General features: G+C 31.9%; 2 protein-coding genes across 2 annotated transcripts in view; both read right to left on the bottom strand.

The window, feature by feature from the left end:
• Positions 1-976: 976 nt before the first annotated feature.
• smpd2b (sphingomyelin phosphodiesterase 2b) lies at positions 977-18451 on the bottom strand. The gene is made up of 11 exons (XM_073852332.1): positions 18318-18451; positions 13279-13361; positions 9986-10082; positions 9689-9765; positions 9462-9555; positions 8960-9049; positions 7425-7507; positions 7084-7216; positions 6876-6980; positions 3866-4034; positions 977-1873 (listed from the first exon to the last, which is right to left on the bottom strand). The coding sequence occupies exons 2-11, from the start codon at positions 13326-13328 to the stop codon at positions 1488-1490; spliced, it is 1284 nt and encodes a 427-aa protein (XP_073708433.1). The 5' UTR covers positions 13329-13361; positions 18318-18451; the 3' UTR covers positions 977-1487.
• A 1852-nt stretch (positions 18452-20303) lies between these two features.
• Positions 20304-24271, bottom strand: part of LOC141347616 (uncharacterized) — a 33459-nt gene continuing 29491 nt past the window's right edge. Inside the window, exon 8 of the mRNA XM_073852604.1 lies at positions 20304-22698. Coding sequence (XP_073708705.1) covers positions 22585-22698 — 114 coding nt within the window. The 3' untranslated portion in view covers positions 20304-22584. The remainder of the gene's footprint in view (positions 22699-24271) is intronic.

Here is a 24271-nt window from a genome sequence, read left to right on the forward strand (position 1 = left end):
TAGCTTTTTGGTTTCTTTGCTCCCAGGAACAAGTACACTATCGGTCAAAAGTTTTTAATGTTTTTAAAGAAGTCTCTTCTGCTCACCAAGCCTGCATTTAGAGACCATTCATGTGTGGGGTTGCTTCTCATCCAAGGGAGTGGGCTCACTCACACTTTTGCCCAAAAACACAGCCATGAATAAAGAATGGTACCAAAACACCCTCCAACAGCAACTTCTTCCAACAATCCAACAACAATTTGGTGAAGAACAATGCATTTTCCAGCACGATGGAGCACCGTGCCATAAGGCAAAAGTGATAACTAAGTGGCTCGGGGACCAAAACGTTGACATTTTGGGTCCATGGCCTGGAAACTCCCCAGATCTTAATCCCATTGAGAACTTGTGGTCAATCCTCAAGAGGCGGGTGGACAAACAAAAACCCACTAATTCTGACAAACTCCAAGAAGTGATTATGAAAGAATGGGTTGCTATCAGTCAGGATTTGGCCCAGAAGTTGATTGAGAGCATGCCCAGTCCAATTGCAGAGGTCCTGAAAAAGAAGGGCCAACACTGCAAATACTGACTCTTTGCATAAATGTCATGTAATTGTCGATAAAAGCCTTTGAAACGTATGAAGTGCTTGTAATTATATTTCAGTACATCACAGAAACAACTGAAACAAAGATCTAAAAGCAGTTTAGCAGCAAACTTTGTGAAAACTAATATTTGTGTCATTCTCAAAACTTTTGGCCACGACTGTACATTTCTTGAATAGCAAATCAGCATATTAGAATGATTTCTAAAGGATAATGTGACACTGAAGACTGAACATTCAGCTTTGATCACAGAAATAAATTACATTTTAAAATATACAGTGCCATCCAAAAGTTTGGAAACGCGCTAGAAAAGTGGGGTTTTGGACAATATTGACATAAATCCTTTTTAATTTGTGATAATTTTGCACTGATAAGGGAAAACACAAACTATGAAAACATTTACATTTTAACAAAATAACAAAATATTTACCATTAGAAGCAGCTCTGCATAATCTGGGCATCCGAGCTGTCAGTTTATTCAAACATAGACTTGATATATTACTCCAAGCCTCCTGAAGGATTGCCCAAAGATGATTCACATTATGCTGATATTGTCCAAAACCACACTTTGCCAGGGGTGTTTCCAAACTTTTGCAGAGAGGTCTACAGTCAAATAGAAAAAAGTTATTTTAAACAGTAAAAATCTCTCAAAACTTTTCTGTTTTGGCTGTACTTTGGATCAAATAAATGAAGGCTTGCTGAGCAGAAGAGACATTAAAAATCTTACAGTCCACAAACTTTTGACTGGTAGTGTATATTCAATAACGGAGTGAAAAAGCTGCATAGTTAATAAAACCGAATTAAGACTTCATAAAATAATGATTTTCACAATTCCATAAAAAGATGATTCCATTCAAACGTCACGTTTGGTTTAACCGTCTGGCTACAAATGAACCGAATCTTTCCCGTCTAGTGGACTTCGCAGATGGTCTGAGGATAAACCCTGGGGGACTCCTTAAGCTGTTCTTGAAGGCTACATAGTGCCAGTCTCATCTGGTCCTCGGTGCCTTGCAGCGCCTTCACCTCCATGCTGTAGAAGACGTACAGCATCAGTGTGGTAAGGAGGATGGCAAAGCACAGCGCCCCCAGCAGGTAGAAAGAGGCTTTGGGAAAGGGCTGTTCGGCTCCCAGAGCAAACAATGGGACAGCGGCGATTGCTAGTTCGAGCACTAACAGGACAAGACCCATGATGCCTGTACGTGCCGCGGTGTGGCGCATCCGCTCAGCGCAGTGGAGACCCACCTTAACTTCAGTACGAGCTTCATTGACTGTGTTGACCAGCTCAGGAAGCTTGTCTGAGAAAGAAACAAAGTAACAGAATGAAAAAAAAAAAACGTATTATTCCGCCAGAATGCATTAAATCAATCTAGAGCTGCAAAACGATTAGTCGCGATTAATCAATTCAAAATAAAAGTTTATGTTTGCATACTATATGTGACCCTGGACCACAAAACCAGTCTTAAGTAGCACGGGTTTATTAGTAGCAATTGCCGAAAATACATTGTATGGGTCAAAATTATAGATTTTTCTTTTATGCCAAAATTTATTAGGAGATAAATGTTCCATAAAGATATTTTGCAAATTTCCTACCACAAATATATCAAAACTTAAGTTTTGATTAGTAATATACTTTGCTAAGAACATCATTTGGCAATTTTCTCAATATTTTGATTTTAAAAATCAAACAAAATTAATCCTTATGACTGGTTTTGTGGTCCTGGGTCACATATGTGTGTTTTTATATATCCATAAGTATACATAAAAACACAATACATTCAAATATAAAATGTATACATACTGTATATGTATATGTAAACACTTGTATATCATTTATGCTATATATAAATATTTTACATATACATCTAACATAATTTTCATTAATATATACATGTATGTGTGTGTATTTAAATATACATATTACATATACACAGTACACACATATGTGACCCTGGACCACAAAACCAGTCATAAGGTTAAATTTTACAAACCTGAGATGTATACATCATATGAAAGTTCAACAAATAAGCTTTCTATTGATGTATGGTTTGTTAGGATAGGACAATATTTGGTCGAGATGCATCTATTTGAAAATCTGGAATCTGAGGGTGCAAAAAAATCTAAATACTGAGAAAATCACCTTTAAAGTTGTCCAAATTAAGTTCTTAATGCATATTACTAATCAAAAATTACATTTTGATATAGTAATAATAGGAATTTTACAAAAAATCTTCATGGAACATGATCTTTACTTAATTTCCTAATGATTTTTGGCATAAAAGAAAAATAAATAATTTTGACCCATACTATGTATTTTTGGCTATTGCTACAAATATACCCCAGCGACTTAAGACTGGTTTTGTGGTCCAGGGTCACATATAGTATGCAAACTACCTTTTTTTTTAATTGATTAATCACGACTAATCATTTTGTAGCTCTAAATCGATCAAAAGTGACAGTAAACGCATTTATAATGTTAGAAAAGATTTCCTTTTAAAATAAATGCTGTTCTTTTGTACTTTTGTATTACTGTTTGCTCAAAAATATTAAGCAGCACAACTATTTTCAACTTTGATAATAATAATAATAATCAGAAATGTTTCTTGAGCAGCAAATCAGCATATTAGAATGATTTCTGAAGGATCGTGTGACACTGAAGACTGAAGTAATGATGCTGAAAATTCAGATTTGTATCACAGAAATAAATTACATTTTACAATATATTCAAATATAAAACAGCTATTTCACATTGAAATAATATTTCACAATATTACAGTTTTTATGGTATTTTTGATCAAATAAATGCAGTCTTGGTGAACAAAAAACATTAAAAAAAGTATTCTTTCAAAAACATTAAAAAATCTTACCAACCCTAAAATTTTAAATGGTAGTGTACATAATGTCAAAACAACAAATGCAAAATCATCTGATAGTCGTTTAACCTAAAGTAATAATTCTAGCATCATTACGTTTTTTATTTTTTTACTACATGACATGACTTTTTTTGTCTTAGCTTGTCATATGAACTGTTTCTCCTTTATTTTTACTTTATAATTATACAAGTTTTGAATTATGAGGGTGAGAAAATTTATATTTTTGGGTGAACTGTTCCTTTAAAGCATCTTGCATATCTAAAAAATACATGAATGTAAACCCAAGCAGTTCATTTAAAAACTTTATTAAACAGCAGTAAATAAGAGTGCATTGGTTTATAGGCCATAAGTTTTTTGTTTAAACAAAAATGTGTGTGCATTTAATATTTCAGGATGCCAAATCTGAAGAGCAAATACCTGAAACACAGCTAGATTGTCTCTTTGAGCACCCGTTTCCCTTTGTAGTTGGTGTAAACAGGAACTCTGCTGTGAGAGCCTCGTGATCAGAGTAAGGAAAGGGATGTTCAGGAACAGGACCTTTAGTGGTGGACAAAGACTCGCAGCTCACATCCACTTCCCCTGATCCCTGCGAAAAAAACAGCGATGTTAGCATTCATGTGCACACAATTTAAGAAAGCTAAAACACAGGTACGATTCAATTTTACAGGCTGATTTTGTAGGTTTGCCCTCTGACAAAGAAATGATCAATCTATTATTTTAATGGTAGGTTTATCTGGAAAGTGAGAGACAGAATAACAACAAAAATATAAGTAAAAAAAAAAAAAAAAGCATTTCAAAAAGTTATAAATTGATTTGCATTTTAATTAGTGAAGTAAGTATTTGATCCCCTATCAATAAGCAAGATTTGTGCTTACTGGTGAAAGAGTAATACCTAAAATGCAAAAGTAAATTTTTTCAAATGACAACAATCATTACGATTGTAATTTGAGCAAAAATATTTTTTATTAGTTTAACAATTATTATACATAAAAAAAAAATGTGACTAATATTTCATTGACTAAAATGCTCATACATTTAGTTGAATTAAACTTGACTAAACAAAAACAGGACAAGACTGACTAAATATGATAACTAAAATGTACATTTGATTAAGAGTAAGACTAAATAAAACTGGCTTCCAAGCTTAATTAAACAAATTACTAAATTGTCAAGTTTTCATTGTCTAAAACTAAACTAAAACACTTCAGGTTTTCTTTGACTAAAAGTAGACTAAAATGTTGAGACTAGGGTTGACTAAATAAGATAAAAAACTAACAAGGACAATTAACACAGGGCTAAGACTGTGTTTCATCCGAAATTTTTGCACATTAAAAAATAAATACGAGCTCACGTTATGTCGATTGAGTTTACACACTGCCTCTGAGACTTTCGTCTGTCATAAAAAATTCAGATCGGGATCGATTTTGTGTTTTTACATCCATTATAAGCATTTTAATAGGAAAGGATGACGAATATGAGAAAAAAACGCATATGAACATTTCGGACTCAAAAGGTGTGCAATGACCCTTAAGAATAAAATTGAAAATAGCTGACAAAATTAACACTACACCGCATCAAAAGAAAATGGATGGGGCCATGTACCAAAAAATCCTTCCCTCAGCCAAGGCATTGAAAATGGGTTGTGGATGGGTATTCCAGCATGACAATGACCCAAAACAAATGGCTAAGGCAACAAAGGAGTGGCTCAAGAAGAAGCACATTAAAGGAACTGAACTGAAGTTGGAGAATGAGCAACTTGAATCTTATTAGACCAATAGCATCCAACGAGTTTCGATATTTGTCCTATTTAAAACTTGACTCTTCTGTAGTTATAGTAATATCACTCAGTGCCTGAAATTAGTTCCCAGCTAGGTTAGCATTTGCACATGCATGATATTACTGCGCCTGCTTTGGCCATGTTACGGCAGCAAACTTTCTTGACTATTACACCGGAATAGGAGTGTGGTTCCTAATCTTATCGGCCTAGAAAATCACAGCTTTACATTTTCCGCCGGTATTATACACGATATAACTACAGAAGGGGACAAATATCAAAACTCGTTGGTCATTTTTGAACGTGATGCTATTGGTCTAATAGGATTCAATGATCTATGCTAAGCTATGCTAAAAGTAACATCGCCAGAACAGGAGAACGGCTGAATGGATTTCAAAACGGTAAAACTCAACTTATTAACTCGGGGGGTGTTGGAGAATGAGCCCATTTCCAAAAAAAGTGGAGTGTTCCTTTAAGGTCCTGGAGTGGCCTAGTCAGTCTCCAGACCTTAATCCCATAGAAAATCTGTGGAGGGAGCTGAAGGTCTGAGTTACCAAACGTCAGCCTTGAAACCTTAATGACTTGGAGAGGATCTGCAAAGAGGAGTGGGACAAAATCCCTCCTGCGATGTGTGCAAACCTGGTGGCCAACTACCAGAAATGTCTGATCTCTGTGATTGCCAACAAGGGTTTAGCCACAAAGTACTAAGTCATGTTTTGCAAAGGGGTCAAATACTTATTTCACTCATTTAAAATGCAAATCAATTCATAACTTTTTTGAAATGCCTTTTTCTGGATTGTTTTGGGGTCATTCAACAGAAACGTCCACTTTTCTGTCTCTAGACTTCACAGAAATATTACAATTGAAATACACATTAGAGTTACAATTTTTTATATATTTTAAGATGAAACAATATGTTTTTTGGCATTATTTATTTATTTATTATTAATTATATAGAATTCCTAGTACCACAAAACTGCTTGTCCCCACAGCCATGTACACAGGGAAAGTGCTTTATTTTAAGGTCAAAAACAGGATTTTCAACCATTTAAAATACAAAATATATAATGAACACAGTGGTCCCCTGAAGCTATCACTGGCGTTACCGTTAAAAGTCTTTTATTTAGGAATAAAAGGAAATTCACACTGCTGACTTCACTCGACTTCTTCCTTCCTATTTCCTGCAAGATCTATGAAAGGCAGGCCCATGTTAAGTCCATGGTCTCTTTTCAATTATCAGAAATTTTCTCATTTGTCTCCTGATTTCATATGAAGCTTTTAGTTGACGCCACGTAAAACACTAGAGTACAAATGGATAAAACTACTTAATTTAGTAAGTATAAAATGATTGATTGATTGATGTGGTTTGATAACTAGCAGCAGCCATTTTGTACAATGCAATTTTTCATGAAAATTGTCACTGGTATTACCTTCCTTATGGATAAATAAATTTACAAAAATTTAAAAAAAAATCATTACGCTGTCATTTAGTTTTAAAGTTAAAAAAAGAAATGCATTTTAAGACATCTAGCAATACCAAAAGTGGACATTTCTGTAGAATGACCCTTTGTTGTCATTCTGTCTCTGACTGTTCAAATAAACCTACCATTAAAATTATAGAAACCTAATTATATAAAACCTAACAACATTTACCTTGAACAGGATGTAGTCTATCCGGATTCCTCCTCCAAATGGAACAAGGCTATCTGTGTTTGTGTAAGGGTTTTCAGATATATGAGTGTGTCCTTCCTCACATCCCTGGTATTAATGACAGGGAGGTTGTTGTAAATCATAACGTAGAAAGCAAGGTGACTTTTCATTACATGCACAATCATTACAATGATCACGGTGCAGTACTAACATCAAAGTTAGCGGCCTCACTGAAGCTGTCCTGAAGTCCTGTGTGGTTTCTCAGCAGTCTGGTGCCGAGATCGTCCGGGTGCATGTTCAGATCTCCACCCAGAATCACTACGTCTGCTCCAGCACTAGTGTGCCTTTATTGAAAAAACACAGTCATTCATAAGCTTTAAGCAATGAGAGGACAAAGCACACAACATTTTAGCACTGATTGCTTTAGGAAGCTGTTGCAATGTGATGCAGCTTTTGCAAAGAGGCTGTTATTAAAGAACTGAGCAACCAAAAGCAGTATTAGGCTTAAAAATAAACCGGCAGCCATGGTTAAATATAGTAGACGTTTAGCACCTTATGAACTGTTGCATCTCCCAGGCTTGAACCACTCTGTGTGGGAGATAAGAGTCTTTCTCTCTGCAATATTCTGCATGCAGCTGTGAAGAGAAGAAACTACTGTAACAGAGAGTATAAACACACAAACATATGTGCATACATATGCACGTTGCTGTAAACTAAAAATGAGTTATGAAAAATTAAATTAAATTCAAAATGAAGCTGAAATGAAAAAGACATTAGATGACATACTTAAAATATTAAAAAGGTAAAGGAAAATTAGAAATGTGCCTTGGCACCTTATTGAAGTTTACTTAGTAAAATTACTTAATCTAAAATATAAATAAGACTAAATTAAAGCTAAATAGAAATATTTAAGATAAACTAATAAAAATGACAAAAGCACCGAACAAAATCACTAAAACTAAGAAAAAAACTCAGAATATTAAAAAAACTAAATACTAAAAATAATAAACACAAAAAAATAAACAAATATAATGTTAATAAATACAATATCAGTACATATTTTTTTAAATAGCACTGAAATAAAATAACTTTAATTAGTAAAATTACTAAAACTAAAACATAAATAAAAATAAATTAAAGCTAAACAGAAATATTTAAGATAAACTAATAAAAATAACAAAAGTACAAAACAAAAATGACTAAAACTTAAATTAAAATGAAAATGGAAAATATTAAAAAATATATATATTAAAAATAATAATAAATAAATATATAAAAAATAAAAATACACAAAAATATATTAAGTTTAAGTAGTAAAATTACCAAAACTAAAATTTAAATCAAACTAAATTAAAGCTAAACAGAAATATTTATTAAAAACTAATCAAAATGACAAAAGCACAAAACAAAATCAATTTAAATGAAAACTGAAAATATTTAAAAACAAATAAATAAAAACAATAAACACTAAAATAACAAATAAATATATATTACATATAAATAATGTTATTAAAAACAATAACAATAAAATTACAAAAACTAAAATATAAATAAAACTAAATTAAAGCTGAACAGAAATATTTAAGGAAAACTATTAAAAATGAAAAAAGCTCAAAACATAAATCACTAAAACTTAAATTAAAACTGAAAATATGTAAAAATAAATAAATATTAAAAACAATAAGAAACAAATACTAAATAAACGTAGTAAAAGTAAAGTAAAAATAATGTTATTAAGTACAATAATAGTAAATAAACATTTTTAAAATAACACTGAAATAAAATAAGGTTAAGTAGTAAAATTACTAAAACTAAAAAATAAATTACAGCTAAACAGAAATATTTAAAAACTAATAAAAATGGCAAAAGCAAAAAACAAAATCACTAAAATTTAAATTAAAATATTGAAAATATTAAAAAATAAATAAATAATAAAAACAATAATAAACACTAAAATAACAATATATATATATATATAAAATATAACACATAAAATAATGTTAAGTAAATATTACTTATATTAGTAAATATATTAGTAAACAATATTTTTAAAATAATGCAAAACACACACTTTTGCATTAACTTACATGAGTGACAAAAACATGAATGTTCAGCCCATTGATGTTAAGCAAGATCTTCCCGACTCCTTTACCACCAAACCAGTCGCCATGTTGAGCCTGATATAAGAACAGATCATTAACAAGCCGTCAGACCAACCACACAGCTCTGACCCTGAAAGAGGAAACTGAGGCCACAAAACTGTCACATTAATATTTGTTTATTTACAACAGGTAGTATGTATGCATCTATAATAGGCACACTTTTAACTTCTCAGAGGGTCAGGGTTTGAATGGTTAGAATGACAATTAGCAAATCTGCATAATAAAATACTGTTTTAAAAACATAATATTTTTATTATGCATAGTGGTAAGTATTTTATAAAAGAAATATAGTATTTAAGGGTGTACTATGTTGTAAGCATGCTTAAATATATAATACAGGCAACAAACCTTGCGCATGTTAAATTGTACTATTGAATTAAACGACTTTATTTTTATATTTAGTAGATGATGTTTGTGCGTGACTCACCATGTATGGATATCCATTCAATGAGAATCTGTACAGAAATGCATCATGGATTCGATGTTTAGAAAACACGGCCAATCCGCTCCCTATAAATCCACTGAAAACAAGACGTTTCTTTAAAAAAAATGCATTTTTATCTGTCCTTATTCATATCAGTTTGTGCATTCAAGCCCAAAACCAGTAAAAGCATTGTTGTGCGTCATTTCTATGCATTATAGATCACGACTGACCTTTTAAAATAATGGGAAAATGGATAGACATTTATAAGCTTTTTCTTTAAATACAGAAAGTCTTTTTCACACCAGACCTGCAACAAAGAGACCAAAGAAAACATGCAATTTTACAGTACAATTCTGTATTTCAATCAATTACCCACTGACATTTGTAAGTCTTATTGTTCAAAATGTTTATATGAATGATTGCAACATCCGTGACAACAAAAATATTACGAATAGCCATATTTTATCAATGTAGAATGTACTTGGCTGTGTTTAAACATCTGTACTTGTGGAAGTTCTTTGTTTTACCTCCTGTAGTAACGCTATATCAATCTGTTCCTGATTCAGCAGGTCTCCGATCATAACAAATCTCTCTTTGCAGTTCTTACTGAGGAAGTGGATCCCCCTAAAACAATCACAACAAAATGAATAAGTTTATACTACCCTTTACACTTTTATCTTGCATTCATGTATAATTTGTAGTAAATTATTAAAGATATTTACTAGAAAGTTTTAAAAAGCATTTTAACAGCAAGGAATGAAATCAAATCTCCAAAATGCAAATCTGTCATTACTGCATCATAAAGTAAAAATTGCGTGTTCAAATACAGTAGTTTAAATTAGGGCTGTCAATCGATTAAAATTTTTAATCGCGATTAATCGCATGGTTGTCTTGAGTTAACTCGCGATTAATCGCACATTTTTATCTGTTCTAAATGTACCTTAAATTAACACTTTTTAAAGTTTTTAATACTCTAATCAACATTGGCATGGATGCTTTAAGCAAATATGTGCTTATTATCAGTGAAACCATACTTGACTAGACTAACTTGTTTCAAATGTCATAGATGTTTTTCAAATAACTTGTTCATGTCTATTAGACACATGAAAAAAAGAACATAGAAACACCAGGTTCCCATTACTTCTCTTTCTTTGCACTGAGCAATTTACTTACACAAGCCTGTTTACATTATTTGCAGGACAGGGCAGCTCACTTCTTCTGAACATGCAAAATCTACGTTTATTATTACATTTGTTTGCCTCTAGGTGCCCACATACTGTCATTTGATGCAGCCAAGTTCTCAACAAAACTGTTTCCATTGTTTTGATGTAATATTTCTGTTATCAGACAACCAAAGTAATATGAAATAATAACTGAAAAAAAATCCTGAATTATGATCATGATTCAATCACTGAAAAGAATCATTTACCGGCATCTGGACATAAGTCACTATTCCCTGCATTATTATCGTTGTTTTTAACTTCCTGTTTGAATGCCTTCAGGATCCTTTGACTTTTTAGGTGTTTAGCCATTTAAAGTTATGTGATCCCAAAAACCTGCTTCTTTTATGTTTTAATGTATTGTTTTGGTTATAATGTACTGATTGGAGAGCCTGGTCTCATGCAAATGCGCACTAGCACGACTTTCTGTTTGTATTTGGCGTGCTATTAACAAGCTGAAATTAACTTTGGCGTACATATGATATGCAATTATGCATGTGTTTGACGTGCATTTAATACGCCGTTTTCGCGTGCATACTCGTATGTGGCTTTACGCATCAACCCCACAGCAACAATCCTAACGTAGCCCGACTCCGCTTGCATTCATTAAATATGGCAGAAGTGCCGGTGTACGCAAAAGGATAAAATACAGAAGTACCTGCGTACCGGCCCACTTCAAGCACTGGAATGAACATAACATCTGTTTTAACCGAAAGCGCTGCTCCACTGCCGCTCGCTGAACAGAGCAGACGCAGATATGAAGAGAGGGAGGTGCGCGCGCATTCATTGGGAGACCTCACGCACGTTCAGCAAAACCGAAGAGCCTCAGAAACTATATTGGGTTTGTCCAATTATGTGTTTATGTATTGTTGCTAGACACTTTTCGCTAGGTTGGCAGCACTGCATCCATTTCTTTAACTATGGGCTAGGTAGTGGGTCAAACAGAAATGCGCGCTGCGTTAATCGCGCGTTAATAAAATTAGTGCCGTTAAAATGAATTTGCGTTAACGCGCGATTAACGCGTTAATTTTGACAGCCCTAGTTTAAATACATTATTTTCAGTGTTATTTAATTATTCAATGAATATTTGAATTTTTGTTTAATTATTCAATAAAATTATTTTTCATATTTTTATTAAATAAAAAATATTTATTATGAATTATAGTTATTATGAGTAACTCTAAAATACATTTTAATTAAATTAAAAAAAATGTATGTAATATCCAACATTTTTTTTTATATTTTGAATTGTTTTCTAATAGTTGTAGTGATCTTTTTGAGTTTTCATTTTATTAGTTAGACTTTTTTGTCTATATAGTTATTTTATATTATTATATTATTTCAGTTTTTATGAGAAAAAAATGAGAAAGATTGCTGAAATAAGGTAATTTTTTAATAATATATTGTAATTAATAATTAACAAAATAGTTTTTTAACAGTTTTAGTTAAGGTAATATTTTTACTATTAAAAAATCTGAAAAAGACATGCTGTTAACTTAATACAGCGAAATTTTCTGATAATATTTTCTGATATTTTAAACATTTGTTTTGTCTTTAGTACTATATTACTTAAAGGCAAAATTTAAAAAAAATATGATATGTACACTGCTGCTCAAAAGTTTGGGATCAGTAAGATTTTAATGCTTTTTTATTGGAGACTTTTCTGCTCATCAAGGCATGCGTTTATTTGATTAAAAATACAGAAGAAAACTGTAATATTGTGAAATGTTAATGCAATTTAAAATAGTGGTTTTCTATTTTAATATACTTTAAAATATAATTTATTCCTGTAATGCAAAGCTGAATTTTCAGCATTATTCCTCTAGTCTTCATTGTCACACGATCCTTCAGAAATCAATCTAATATGCTGATTTATTATCAGTGCTGATAAACAGATGTGCTGCTTAATATTTATTTGCAACCTGTGATTCTTTTTTCAGGATTCTTTGATAAATAAAACATTAAAAAGAACAGCATTTATTTAAAATAGATAACCTTTGTTACAACAAACAGTGTTTTCAAAGTTTGGGGTGAGTAAGTTTTTTCTTTCTTTCTCTCTTTGAAAGAAATTAATACTTTTATTAAACAAGGATGTGTTGAATTGATAAAAAGTGATAGTAAAGACTTATATTGTTGACTTTTTAATCATCAAAGAATCCTGAAAAAAGTATCACAGGTTCCAAAAAAAATATTAAGCAGCACAACTGTTTCCAACGTTGATAATAAAAGTAATAAATCAGTATATTAGAATGATTTCTGAAAATTCAACTTTGTGTCACAATAATCAATTATATTTGAAGTATATTAAAATAAAAAACTGTTATTTGGAATTGCAATAATATTTCATTATAATACTGTTTCCTCTGTATTTTTGATCAAATAAATGGAAATTTGACGAGCATAAAAGACATTTTTAAAAAACATTATAAATCTTACTGATCCCAAACTGTAAAAATATCTTCCTACAAGAACATTAAAAACTGTAAAAAAAAAAAAAAAAAAAAAAAAAAAAACATTTGTGTTATGCTGAAATCCTATTAAAATATTTCCAGCAGGATCTGCTAAATATAATTTAGGAAAATGTGATGAGGAAAACTCACCAGCAGTTGAGAGAGAAGACGCGGAATCTGATTGGTGCTGAGGTTGTCATGGCGATGAATCTTATGGGATGTCGACAGCCAGTCTATGGGGATAAATGAGAGAATCCAGTTTGGGCTCAAACCAGTTCCAACACACAAAACAAAACGGTTTGATTCAGTTGTGAATTTCTCAGAACGAGCATCACTGTATTTCTAAACCTGTTTACACAAAACACTGCACAGAAAAACTAGAGAACTAAAAGTTTATTGGGTTAGACTGCTTTATCTTCATATATGATACCTATGGTAGAAAATATAAAATACTATAAAAACAAATGAATAACAACCATTCAGCTTACATACATGAGTCATGACATCAATTTCATAAATAAAAGCACTTCAGCTTCCAGCTCATTAACACAAAACAACCACTTCACCAATCTAAAATTTGATATATTTCATATTTACCTAACCTGCTAAACGTTAGTCCATAGCTTTCTGACAGAAAGTAGCTCACGACAAGCCACACAAGTAACTGAAATACCTTCAAGCCAGAGTAAATCCACAGACAGAAGTCCCTGAGACAGAAACACTCAGTGTCTGACACACAGCGCTCATAAATCATAAAGCCCGGCACTCAGCGATGCTGCTGCTGGATATCATTATGGCTCCACCTCAATCTCGAGGGTCAAAGGTCCACTCACTTTGTTCCCATAGTGACACTTACTGTACACAACACACCCTCAGGAGCGACTGCAAAGATAACCTTGTGTGTGTGTGTGTGTGTGTGTGTGTGTGTGTGTGTGTGTGTGTGTGTGTGTGTGTGTGTTGTAAATGTACACTCCCCTACAAAAAAAAAAAGGTACCATAGTACCACTATTAGGAATGCACCGAAATGAACATTTTTGGCCAAGCCGAACAAAATTAAACACTGAGCCGAAGGCCGATTACCGAACATGGTTTTTCGTGTTTTTTTCACCTTTGCATAAATTAAATAGCCAAAATGTGCTTTTTACAGTTTTGTCTTGCTTTTCAAAAAAAAAAAAAAAAAAACACACAAAAAAACAATTTAAAAAATATTTACTTAACACTGGGCTGGGCCGATAAACGATATCATATCGAATCGCGATAAAATTTATGTTAATAACGATGATAAGCTCTAGACATTTTTTGCTCGATATGGATTAATCTAAGAGCCAATCACACAGCGAAATATGCGACAACAGCCAATCAGCGTGCAGCGTGCGTGTGCACGTCAAAGTACAAAGTTCATTTCCTACCGCACTTTGCGAAGCAAACTTAACACCAGGACGAAGCAGCGACGAAAGTGAATCTAACCTCGAGTTATTATCCAAAGATGTTGAAATTGTCGACAAAAAAGGTAGCATGAATTCCGTTATATAAGTGGTTTGACTATCTGAAAAGTGACTCTCAGTTCAGCTGAGAGTTTGGCGCGATTGTTAAAACTGAAACCGAAAGCAAAAAACGCACGCGCATTCAAAAGCAATTTTAATCCCCCTTGTTTAGAGAGTGACTCACTCCCCAATGCACGCAAATTAGGCTACATGACATATCTAGGCTGTTATTAGTATGTAGGCTATAATAGGTTGTGTATGTCTATAGCTCTGTATCATGCTTGAAATATTCGGTCTCTATTTGCACTTTGAATATTTAGAGAGTAGCCTACTTTGATTATGGCTGAATTGTCTGCACTTAATACGATTAAGAAAGAACTGTGTCGTAATTGTTTGTTATTTATACTGTAGATCGTTTCAAAATGCAGTGGTTGCCTCTAATTTAAATAGCTCAACCTATAATAGAGAAAATAAACAATTGTGCTAATAATAAATAAATAAATAAATGTTACAAATTATGTTTTTACAATAATTTTGTTTACATTTTGTACATTTACTCTCATTTACCATACTCTGTCACAACTTTTATTTTTTAATTTATTTTAGTAAGTTGTTTTAATTTTTTAAGGCCAAATCTGTAATCTGTTTTTGTTAATAAACTATACTTTAAAATGTAATTTAATGAACCCTTTCATTTTTGTGGCTTTAGTCATTGTTGGGATACTATTTTAAAGCTGGCAACATCAACAGCTTATATCGAAATATATATCGTTATCGATCAATATGGGAAAAAATTATCGAGATTACATTTTTGCCATATCGCCCAGCCCTACGAACATTTTTAACATTCTAGTAGACATTATAGCCTACCACCAAAGCACAATTTAATTTAAAACTAATAAGTTAGTAAAATAATATAATTTGGCCATTTTTAAGACCCCCTTCTTGAATCAGGCATGTGTTTTTAATGTACAAATAAATACCACCTTGCTGAGCAAAGGAGAATGTTATAATAAATGTATTAATAGAGCTGTTGTAATGATTGTTATCATTATTTTTGTCTTATTTTTTATTTTATTTTACAGAACAGCAGTAAAATTACAATGCTAACATTTATGAATGTTGACTTTTATTTTGGCGGAAACCCACAAGAAGACCTCAGTACTACTTTTTTGCCGACAGCAGCAGATTTACGAATCATTCTCATCATTTCAGCGCAGATTTTCCTTGCGCTTTGGACTTTGAACTCTAACTAAGGAGCTTGTGCAGTGCTGTCAGAATAAATACAATTTGTGTGTGTATTAGACAACATAACGTGTTGGTTACTAATGGTTTAAGGCCATTTGGCGATTTCAGTCATCATACAGTAACCAGCAACAACCAGCTATTTCTCTTCTCATGGAAGACATGCAATGCTGATCTAAACAGTCTTTCGCTGTCGGTGCTTGTAATGATTTTGCATCTTTCTCGGACAGTTTTAAATGCTTCCACACTGCCCACATGTTTGCTACATTAGTGCGCGCTTCTATTTGATCGTGTCACGTCATGGTTCGGTATCATTTATTATATATATTGAAATAATTTCGGTTGCCGAACATTCGGTGCATCCCTAACCACTATAAATTTTTTGGCACATGTACTATGGTACATATCAAAATAGCATGGTATTGTCATCAGTACACTAATATATTATGATGCATCATACACTAAAATAATGCAGCATGGTATTTTTATGGTACCAAATTCTTGCAAATCCCAAAGATCCTTCTAACATAAACTTGCAGCAGTTTTACATACTTCCTAAGCTGAATCTCAATGGCAGCATGTGCTTGTGATGACAGTAAATCAGTCTGTATTCATTTTACAGCAGTAAGCAGCAGCATTTGCTCCAGCGTTATGATCATCCAGGGACAGTAAACACAGACACAGCTGCTGCACACAAGCACTGAACGGCGCCGGGACGATCCACGTTTACTGCCCGATACCAGACAGACCACTGATTGGGCCAATATTATATTATTATATATTTTCACCATTAAAAAACAAATAAATTAAAAATCTGAGGGGAAAAAAGTCAGAGTTGTGAGATATAAACTAAGAATTGCATGAAACAGCAAGAAATGAGAGACATAAACTTAGAATACTAACTATTTTTAATTCAAAACTTTTCTCAGTATTCTGAGTTTATATTTAAAATATTTTTAAAAAGGTGATGCAACTTCTTAATTTTTCACAATTCTGATGTTTTTGTTCGAAACTTTTATAGGTAATGTTTATATGTACATTTTTACGAATTTACTTATAATTTACATATAAAAATTCATATACAAAGAATTTTTTTAAAAAGGTAAATGCAGCTTTTTAATCTCAAAATTCTGACTCCCCCCCCCCCCCATAATTCTGAGTTTACATTTCACCACTCTGATTTTTTTATTCATAATTTGTTCTCAATTCTGAGTAAATTTAAATTCTTAAAAATATGAAATATTTTTAAAAAGGTGAATGCAACTTTTTAATCTCAGAATTCTGATCTTTTTTTTTTTTTTTTTTTTTACAATTCTGAGTTTACATTTTGCCATTCTGATTTTTTTTATTTCTCAGAATTTCGAGTTTATATTTAAATATTTTAAAATATTACATATTTTAAAAAGGTGAATGTACCTTTTAAATCTTAGAATTCTGACTTTTTTCCTCAGAAAACTCAGAATTCTGAGGAAAAAAGGAGTGTAATGGTTTACATTTTACCATTTAAATTATTTTTTAAATATTTAAATATAAACTCAAAATTCTGAGAAAAAAGTTAATAAAAAATTTTGAATGGTAAAATGTAAACACAGAATTGTGAAAAAAGGCAGAATTCTGCAATTTTACCATTCAATTCAACATTTTCTCAGAATTCTGAGTTTATACTTAAATATTTTTAAAAAATTACATATTTAAAAAGGAATGCAACTTTTAAATCTTAGAATTCCAACTTCTTATCTCACAACTCTGACTTCTTTTATTATTATTATTATTCAGAACTTTTTTTTTTTTGGAGTTTACATTTAAATATTTAAAACTATGAAATATTTTTTAGAAGGTGAATGCAACATTTTAATCTCAGAATTCTGACTTTTTTCTCACCATCCTGATTTTACCCCCATAGATTTTACCAAGACAATACAATGTTTTATGTTGTCCAACATTTTTGGACATGGTGATAATTAGTGTTTTTTTTTTTTTTTTTGACAATATCATGATTGTAATGTTCTTACAAAACAACTATATATATAAATATATAATAAAATCGAATATTTAATATATGCATGTCTATAATGCTCGTGTGTACAAACACATACATACATACATATATATACATATACATATATATATATATATATATATATATAAACACACCATACAGAGTCGACAAATGAACAGTTAAGTTGTTGCAGGAGCAGCAGTTTAAAACTTTAAAGTGCACTGTTTTTTTTAGTAAATGTTGACGTTTATAAAATGACTAGTTAGTTACATTACTAAAAGTGACTAATGCAAACATATGATGCAATATACATACACCTAAATCTCACTTTAAAATAATTCTCACTGCATTATATAACAAAACATCAAAGCACGTATCATCATCTGCGCTCAAGTGCTGCACAATTTAATTAAACGCTGTTATTTGTAAAAGTGTCAAATGTTCTGGAGATCTGATCTTACCTTTATGCTTGACACTGTTTCGCTCTATCAATCCAAATCTGTTCTCGACGTTATAAACAAACTCTGATGAGCTCAGTGTGTCTCATATCCTGTGCATCGGCTAACTGTACAACCAGACCCTCGCTACTTCCTCATCTGAGTCTGACACTGACCTGGATATGTCGTCTGCAGAAAAGCCACTCTCTGATGGACATTTTACACATAACTTGAAACTTTTAATTTGTAAAATGAGAAAACGTGTTCATCTCACAACTGCTGAGCGCAAAATAAAGCGTCTTCCCGTGACTGACACACGAGTTTTCAACGCGCATAATCAAGTTTTGCACAGTGTTCAAAGACTTTTTTTGTTAGTTTGTTTGTTTTTATATAAGAGCTACTTTGCAGCAAATGTATTAAAGTTGTTAAACGTGAGGACGCCGACGCACAGCCGTCACTGTTACGTCATTACCAGCGCCTCGTTGACTGGAATGCTGGGAAAATGAGTCTTTCTTAGGAAAACGTTCACTTATTATTGTCTCTGATTGGTCAAGTACAATGGCTCAAAATAAAAAAGCCGTATTTTAAATATTTACCGTCTAATTTACATTCAACAACTGTTAAATCACTATTCAGGTGAAAATGATTTTCCAGACCGTTGCTGCAGTGGGTGACGTTGTCATGCGTTACCTGTTACTTTTCTCAACGCTTGTCAAAATGGACCAATCAGGTCCGTTGGTGAATCTATCGATGATGTTATTAATCTTCGGTTAAAATAATTTGAGTGGAAGGCTTCTATTCGCGCGTATGAAATACGAATCGAATCAATGGAATTAATATATTTATTTTCAAGCAAAAGTATTTTTTAGAGTTAAAAAGGGCAAAAATTTGAGATTCCGCGTTTCCGCAGCGCCCTCTGATGGAAGAACGTCTGCCATTCATGTGAATGTTTTTGGACATTTAACGTTACCATAATATTCACTGAAGTACCACGGTACGTATTTATTTATTTTAAATTCTGAATTTTTCTCTACAAGCAGTGAAGCAGCACCTGGTGAGAAAAACTAAACACTAGTCAACATGTTAAATCTACCTCTCACAAGTTTTACTGAGATATTGCAAGTCAAACGTTTACATACACTTTGCAGAATCGAATTATTTTACCAAAATAAGAGGGAACATACAAAATGTATGGTATTTTATATTTAGTACTGACCTGAATATGATATTTCATATAAAAAAACGTTTACATATAGTCCACAAGAGAAAATAATAGTTTAATTTATAAAAATGACCCCGTTCAAAAGTTTACATACCCTTCATTCTGTGTTGTTTACCTGAATGATCCACAGTTGTGTTTTTTTGTTTTTGTTTTATGATAGTTGTTCATGAGTCTCTTGTTTGTCCTGAACAGTTAAACTGCCTGCTGTTATTCAGACAAGTCCTTCAGGTCCCACAAATTCTTTGGCTTTTCAGCATTTTTGTGTATTTGAACCCTTTCTAACAATGACTGTGTGATATTGAGATCCATCTTTTCACACTGAGGACAACTGAGGGACTCATATGCAACTATTACAGAAGATTCAAATGCTTTCTGATGCTTCAGAAAGAGAAACAATGCATTAAGAGCCGGGGGTGAAAACTTTTGAACAGAATGAAGATGTGTGCATTTTTCTTATTTTGCCTAAATGTCATATTTTTTTCATTTAATACTACAGAAGCTACATGTTCCCTAGAAGGCAAAATAAGTAAAATTTACCCTAATTTTTAAATTCAGAGCATTTTAACCTTCTTTAATAGTTGCATGAGTCTTTCAGTTGTCTTCGGTGTAAAAAGATGGATCTCAAAATCATATAGTTATTGTTGGAAAGGGTTCAAATACACAAATTAATTAACATTTTGCAAATTCTGCGAGGTGTATGAAAACTTTTGACTTCAACTGTTCAAAAAAAAAATTCTGTCAACCTCATCGATGTGAAAGAGAATAAGACACTTTTACAACGTTGTGAGTGTGTTTTAAGAAATATGGTCCAAGGAGACCCATGCCATTTTATTGGTATTGCTATACATTGTTGATTATATTGTACAAACCCCTAACATTGAAGATATACATAACTGCAATGCACAACTGGTAACCAAGGCCACAACGAACTGTTAAAAACAGAGGGGAAAAGCTTTTGCCAACACCACTTTTAGATTATGGCATAAAATAACAGTAACACACAAAAAATTTTCAACGTATGCATATAGCATCAATCGAAAGTCAAAGAGCAAACATAAAATTAATAATTATAACAACAATAATTATAAAAAGGAAACGAAAAAGCCTGTAAGAAAAAAATACAATTGAGGAAACTGTCGTCACTGAAGTTCAAACTCAAAAAAGTAGGTTAAGGCTGTACCAATATACATTAAAATTCTGTTTTTAAGGTGTAACCAAGAATTAGCAGTACCTTCAGAACATATCTAGACATAAAACTGCTATCAGCAAGCACCAACTCCTGTCTTAACAACCTTATCCGCACAAACGGTTCCATCTTTGAATTTTAGGGGCGACAAAAACGCTACATGGCTTCAACAAAAACATCAAATCGGGCCTAAAATTCAAGTTCTCCAATGAGAAATCAAACATTATATTTTCAGTAGTAGCAAAACATGATCTCCTGGACACCTGGTGCATTCTAGATAAAAAAAAGTACTTTTTAACATCTAAAAATGAGCTTCAAAAAGATGCACAAAATATAAGAACTGTAACAAATATTTGTGCCGACGTACAGGGTGACATTATTGGCTTCCCTTTTACACTTTAACACCAGGAATACAAAAAAACTGATGCTTTAACTCACAACTAAAGCATTTGAGAAAAATGTACTTGATGCAAAAAAAGGTACACAGTGCAGGTGAAGGTAAAGTTTTAAAAAAATGAGTATGAAACAGCTTGGAAATGCAAACATTTTCTTCAAGGGTTTAAAAAGCACCAGATGTGACAGCAATGCAACGTCCTCCGATTAAAAAAGACATAAAACAAACTCTATCGAGGTATTGTTCCAGGATTAAATGTTTAAAAAAATCTCGATGGGCAGCAACTGTGAAGCCATTTTGTTTTGTACCAGAGTTGACTTTTAAACAATCCGACCTTTCCTCGGTTCATCTCGCGAAACAGCAGAGTTAAATACTTTGTCACGTTGTAGCGTAAAGAAATTGATCGCTTTATCTATCCTACTATTTTACGTCAAGAGGTAGTCAAAAGGCACTTCAGAGTATCGATTAATTTGTGTTCTTTGAAGAAAGGCACTCACATTTGGGTCAACTACTCAAAATCCTTTAGTACCTGCAAAACTGACGCCTTTTCTCTTGTTCAAAGGACAGACAATGAAACTTAAGTGACATCTGCAGTTATTCAGTTTAATAAAGGCCAGAAAAAAGGCACTGTTTTCCTGAAATTTAACTGCAGTGTTTGCAGTACATCCGTCCTTTATAAAAAATGAACGTAAACTTTCTGCTGGCCAACCTGGTCCTCATTTACAAATCAGCTAAACCTCACAAAACACATTTCAGGTCATATTTTACCCCAAAATCAAAAGTAAAAATATTATTAATTTTTTATGAAAAGACATTGCATAAAGAAAACTATTTTTTACAACTATTATGCATTATTTTTTACATTAATTGTAATTATTCAGACTGCTACCTAACTCTTTTTACTGTAATGCAAAGAAATAAATGAGAAGTATTTAAATCCATAGAGAAAAAGTGTCGCAAAATTAGTCCTAAAAACACCCTTAATTTTCTTTATTCAAAATATGCATACGCTATATATTTTTCCTTCTGATTTTAGAGTAAAATGAGACATTTCTTTGCGAGATTCACCTTTATATCACTGTAAAATGCTGCATGTGCCGCTTATAGACGGCACTCATTGTCTTTCATGACATTCTTTCCCATCAAAACACATTCACATTCCCTCTGTGGAGACACAACGAAGCTTAAAAAGACATCTATGATCTGTATATGCAACAAAACCAACGTGACCCATTTTGTATTTAAGGCATTTAAAAACAAAATACAAAAAAGATTTTTTTTTTTAAAACAGAGTAATACTATATTTTTTTACGTCCTCAAAGACTCAAATTCTGTACCAGGTTTAGAACGAAAGCAAAACATTTGGTTTTTTGTAACATTTTGGCGTATTCCTCCGATGTTTGGACAATTTGGCATATTCCTCCATACGTGTGACGGAGGGACTGTGCAAAGCAACAGAAGTCTGTTGTCAGAACAGCTGGCGGCGGCGCTAGTCTTTAATGAGCCTATAGACGTGGTATTGTGCCCCGTGTTCACTCGTCGACACTTCAAATACAAACGCTATACACAGTAGAGTCTCCTGGGTTTCCCTGTTGGTCACCACCTGTAGCAGGTCAAACAGAGAAGAAGAAACAAAACATAAACATCTCTGAAGAGAACATTTCTATTACAGGAAAAAAATGTTTTTGACTTTTTTTTACAAAGTTAAAAAGGTAAATAGCCTTCACAAACTGCTGAATGCGATTATTTCCAATCAATATAAACGTAACATTAAATAAACATTGGATTAACAATTGAAAAATTTTATTATATATTGTAGTGAAATTACAGTCCAAAATCTGACAATTTTAACGATCAAAATGTATATATTACTATTAATATCAATGTCATAATGATTGTAATTATTATTGTCAAGCAATAAACAATAACAAATATATTTCTCTGTGCGTGTGTGTGTGTGTGTGTGTGTGTGTGTGTGTATGCATATATAATGAAAATAATGAAATTAGTTTTAATTTTGTAAACTTATTTTTTTATATACATGTATAACTTTATATTGTTCCCAATAAATTAGACAAAAATCTGACCTTTTTTCTGATAACAAATGATATTACTATTAATATAAATGTCATAAATATCGTGATTATTATCAAGCAATAAACAATATAATTACATTTTAATTTACATTTAATTTTGTACCCCTTTATTAAATATTTATATTTTCTTCTATTTTATTATATATATTTTTTATTAATAATATTATTTAAATAACTTTTAATTTTGTAAACTTCTTATTATTAATTAGTCATATCTTTATATTGTTTCCCATAAATTACAGCCAAAAATCTGATCTTTTTTCTGATCACAAATTATATTACTATTAATATCAAAATTTTGTGATTATTATTGTCAAACAATAAACATTACAATTTAATTATATATATTTTTTCTATAATATTATTCAGAATTATACACACATATATATATATATATATATATATATATATATAAATAATGAAAATAACTAAATTACTATTAATTTTGTAAACTTTATTTTTATAAAAATATTTATCTTTTAAATTTTATCTTTAAATTACAGACAAAAATCTGACCTTTTTTCTGATCACATTATATTACTATTAATATCATAATGATTTTGATTTCCAAGCAAGAAACAAAAAAATGGATGTTACTAGGGATGCACCGATCATGATTTTTCATGGCCGATTCCGATACCGATTTTTTACAAGCAAGCTGGCCGATTCCGATACCGATTTCCGATTTTTTCAAAAACAAGAAGTTATGCAAGTAAACAACATAAACAACATGTTTATTTAGTATTTAACAGGCCAATCTGGCTTTGGCTATTGAATCAATAGCATCTGACATCTGAAATTAAATAAAAAATAAAAAATATGAAAGTAAATACAGTTTAATAAGTAAAACATGCTTTTAGTAAAGTAAAACAGCAAGCCAACAGGTATTTTAATGTAAAATAATAATAATCATTCTTAACAGAACAGACTTTTATTTTTGGCTTTTCAAAAGTAAAGTAATGCTTTTTACAAAAATAAGCATCTCAGCTTTGTCACAAGTGAGTTTCTTTTTTCATCTGTCACGTGAGAAGCTGAGCTGAACAAACGTACGCTGTCTGCGCTTGTGCAGGGCGAGGACAG

This window comes from Garra rufa, chromosome 12 (genome assembly GCF_049309525.1).
Source record: "Garra rufa chromosome 12, GarRuf1.0, whole genome shotgun sequence".
NCBI lineage: Eukaryota > Metazoa > Chordata > Actinopteri > Cypriniformes > Cyprinidae > Garra > Garra rufa.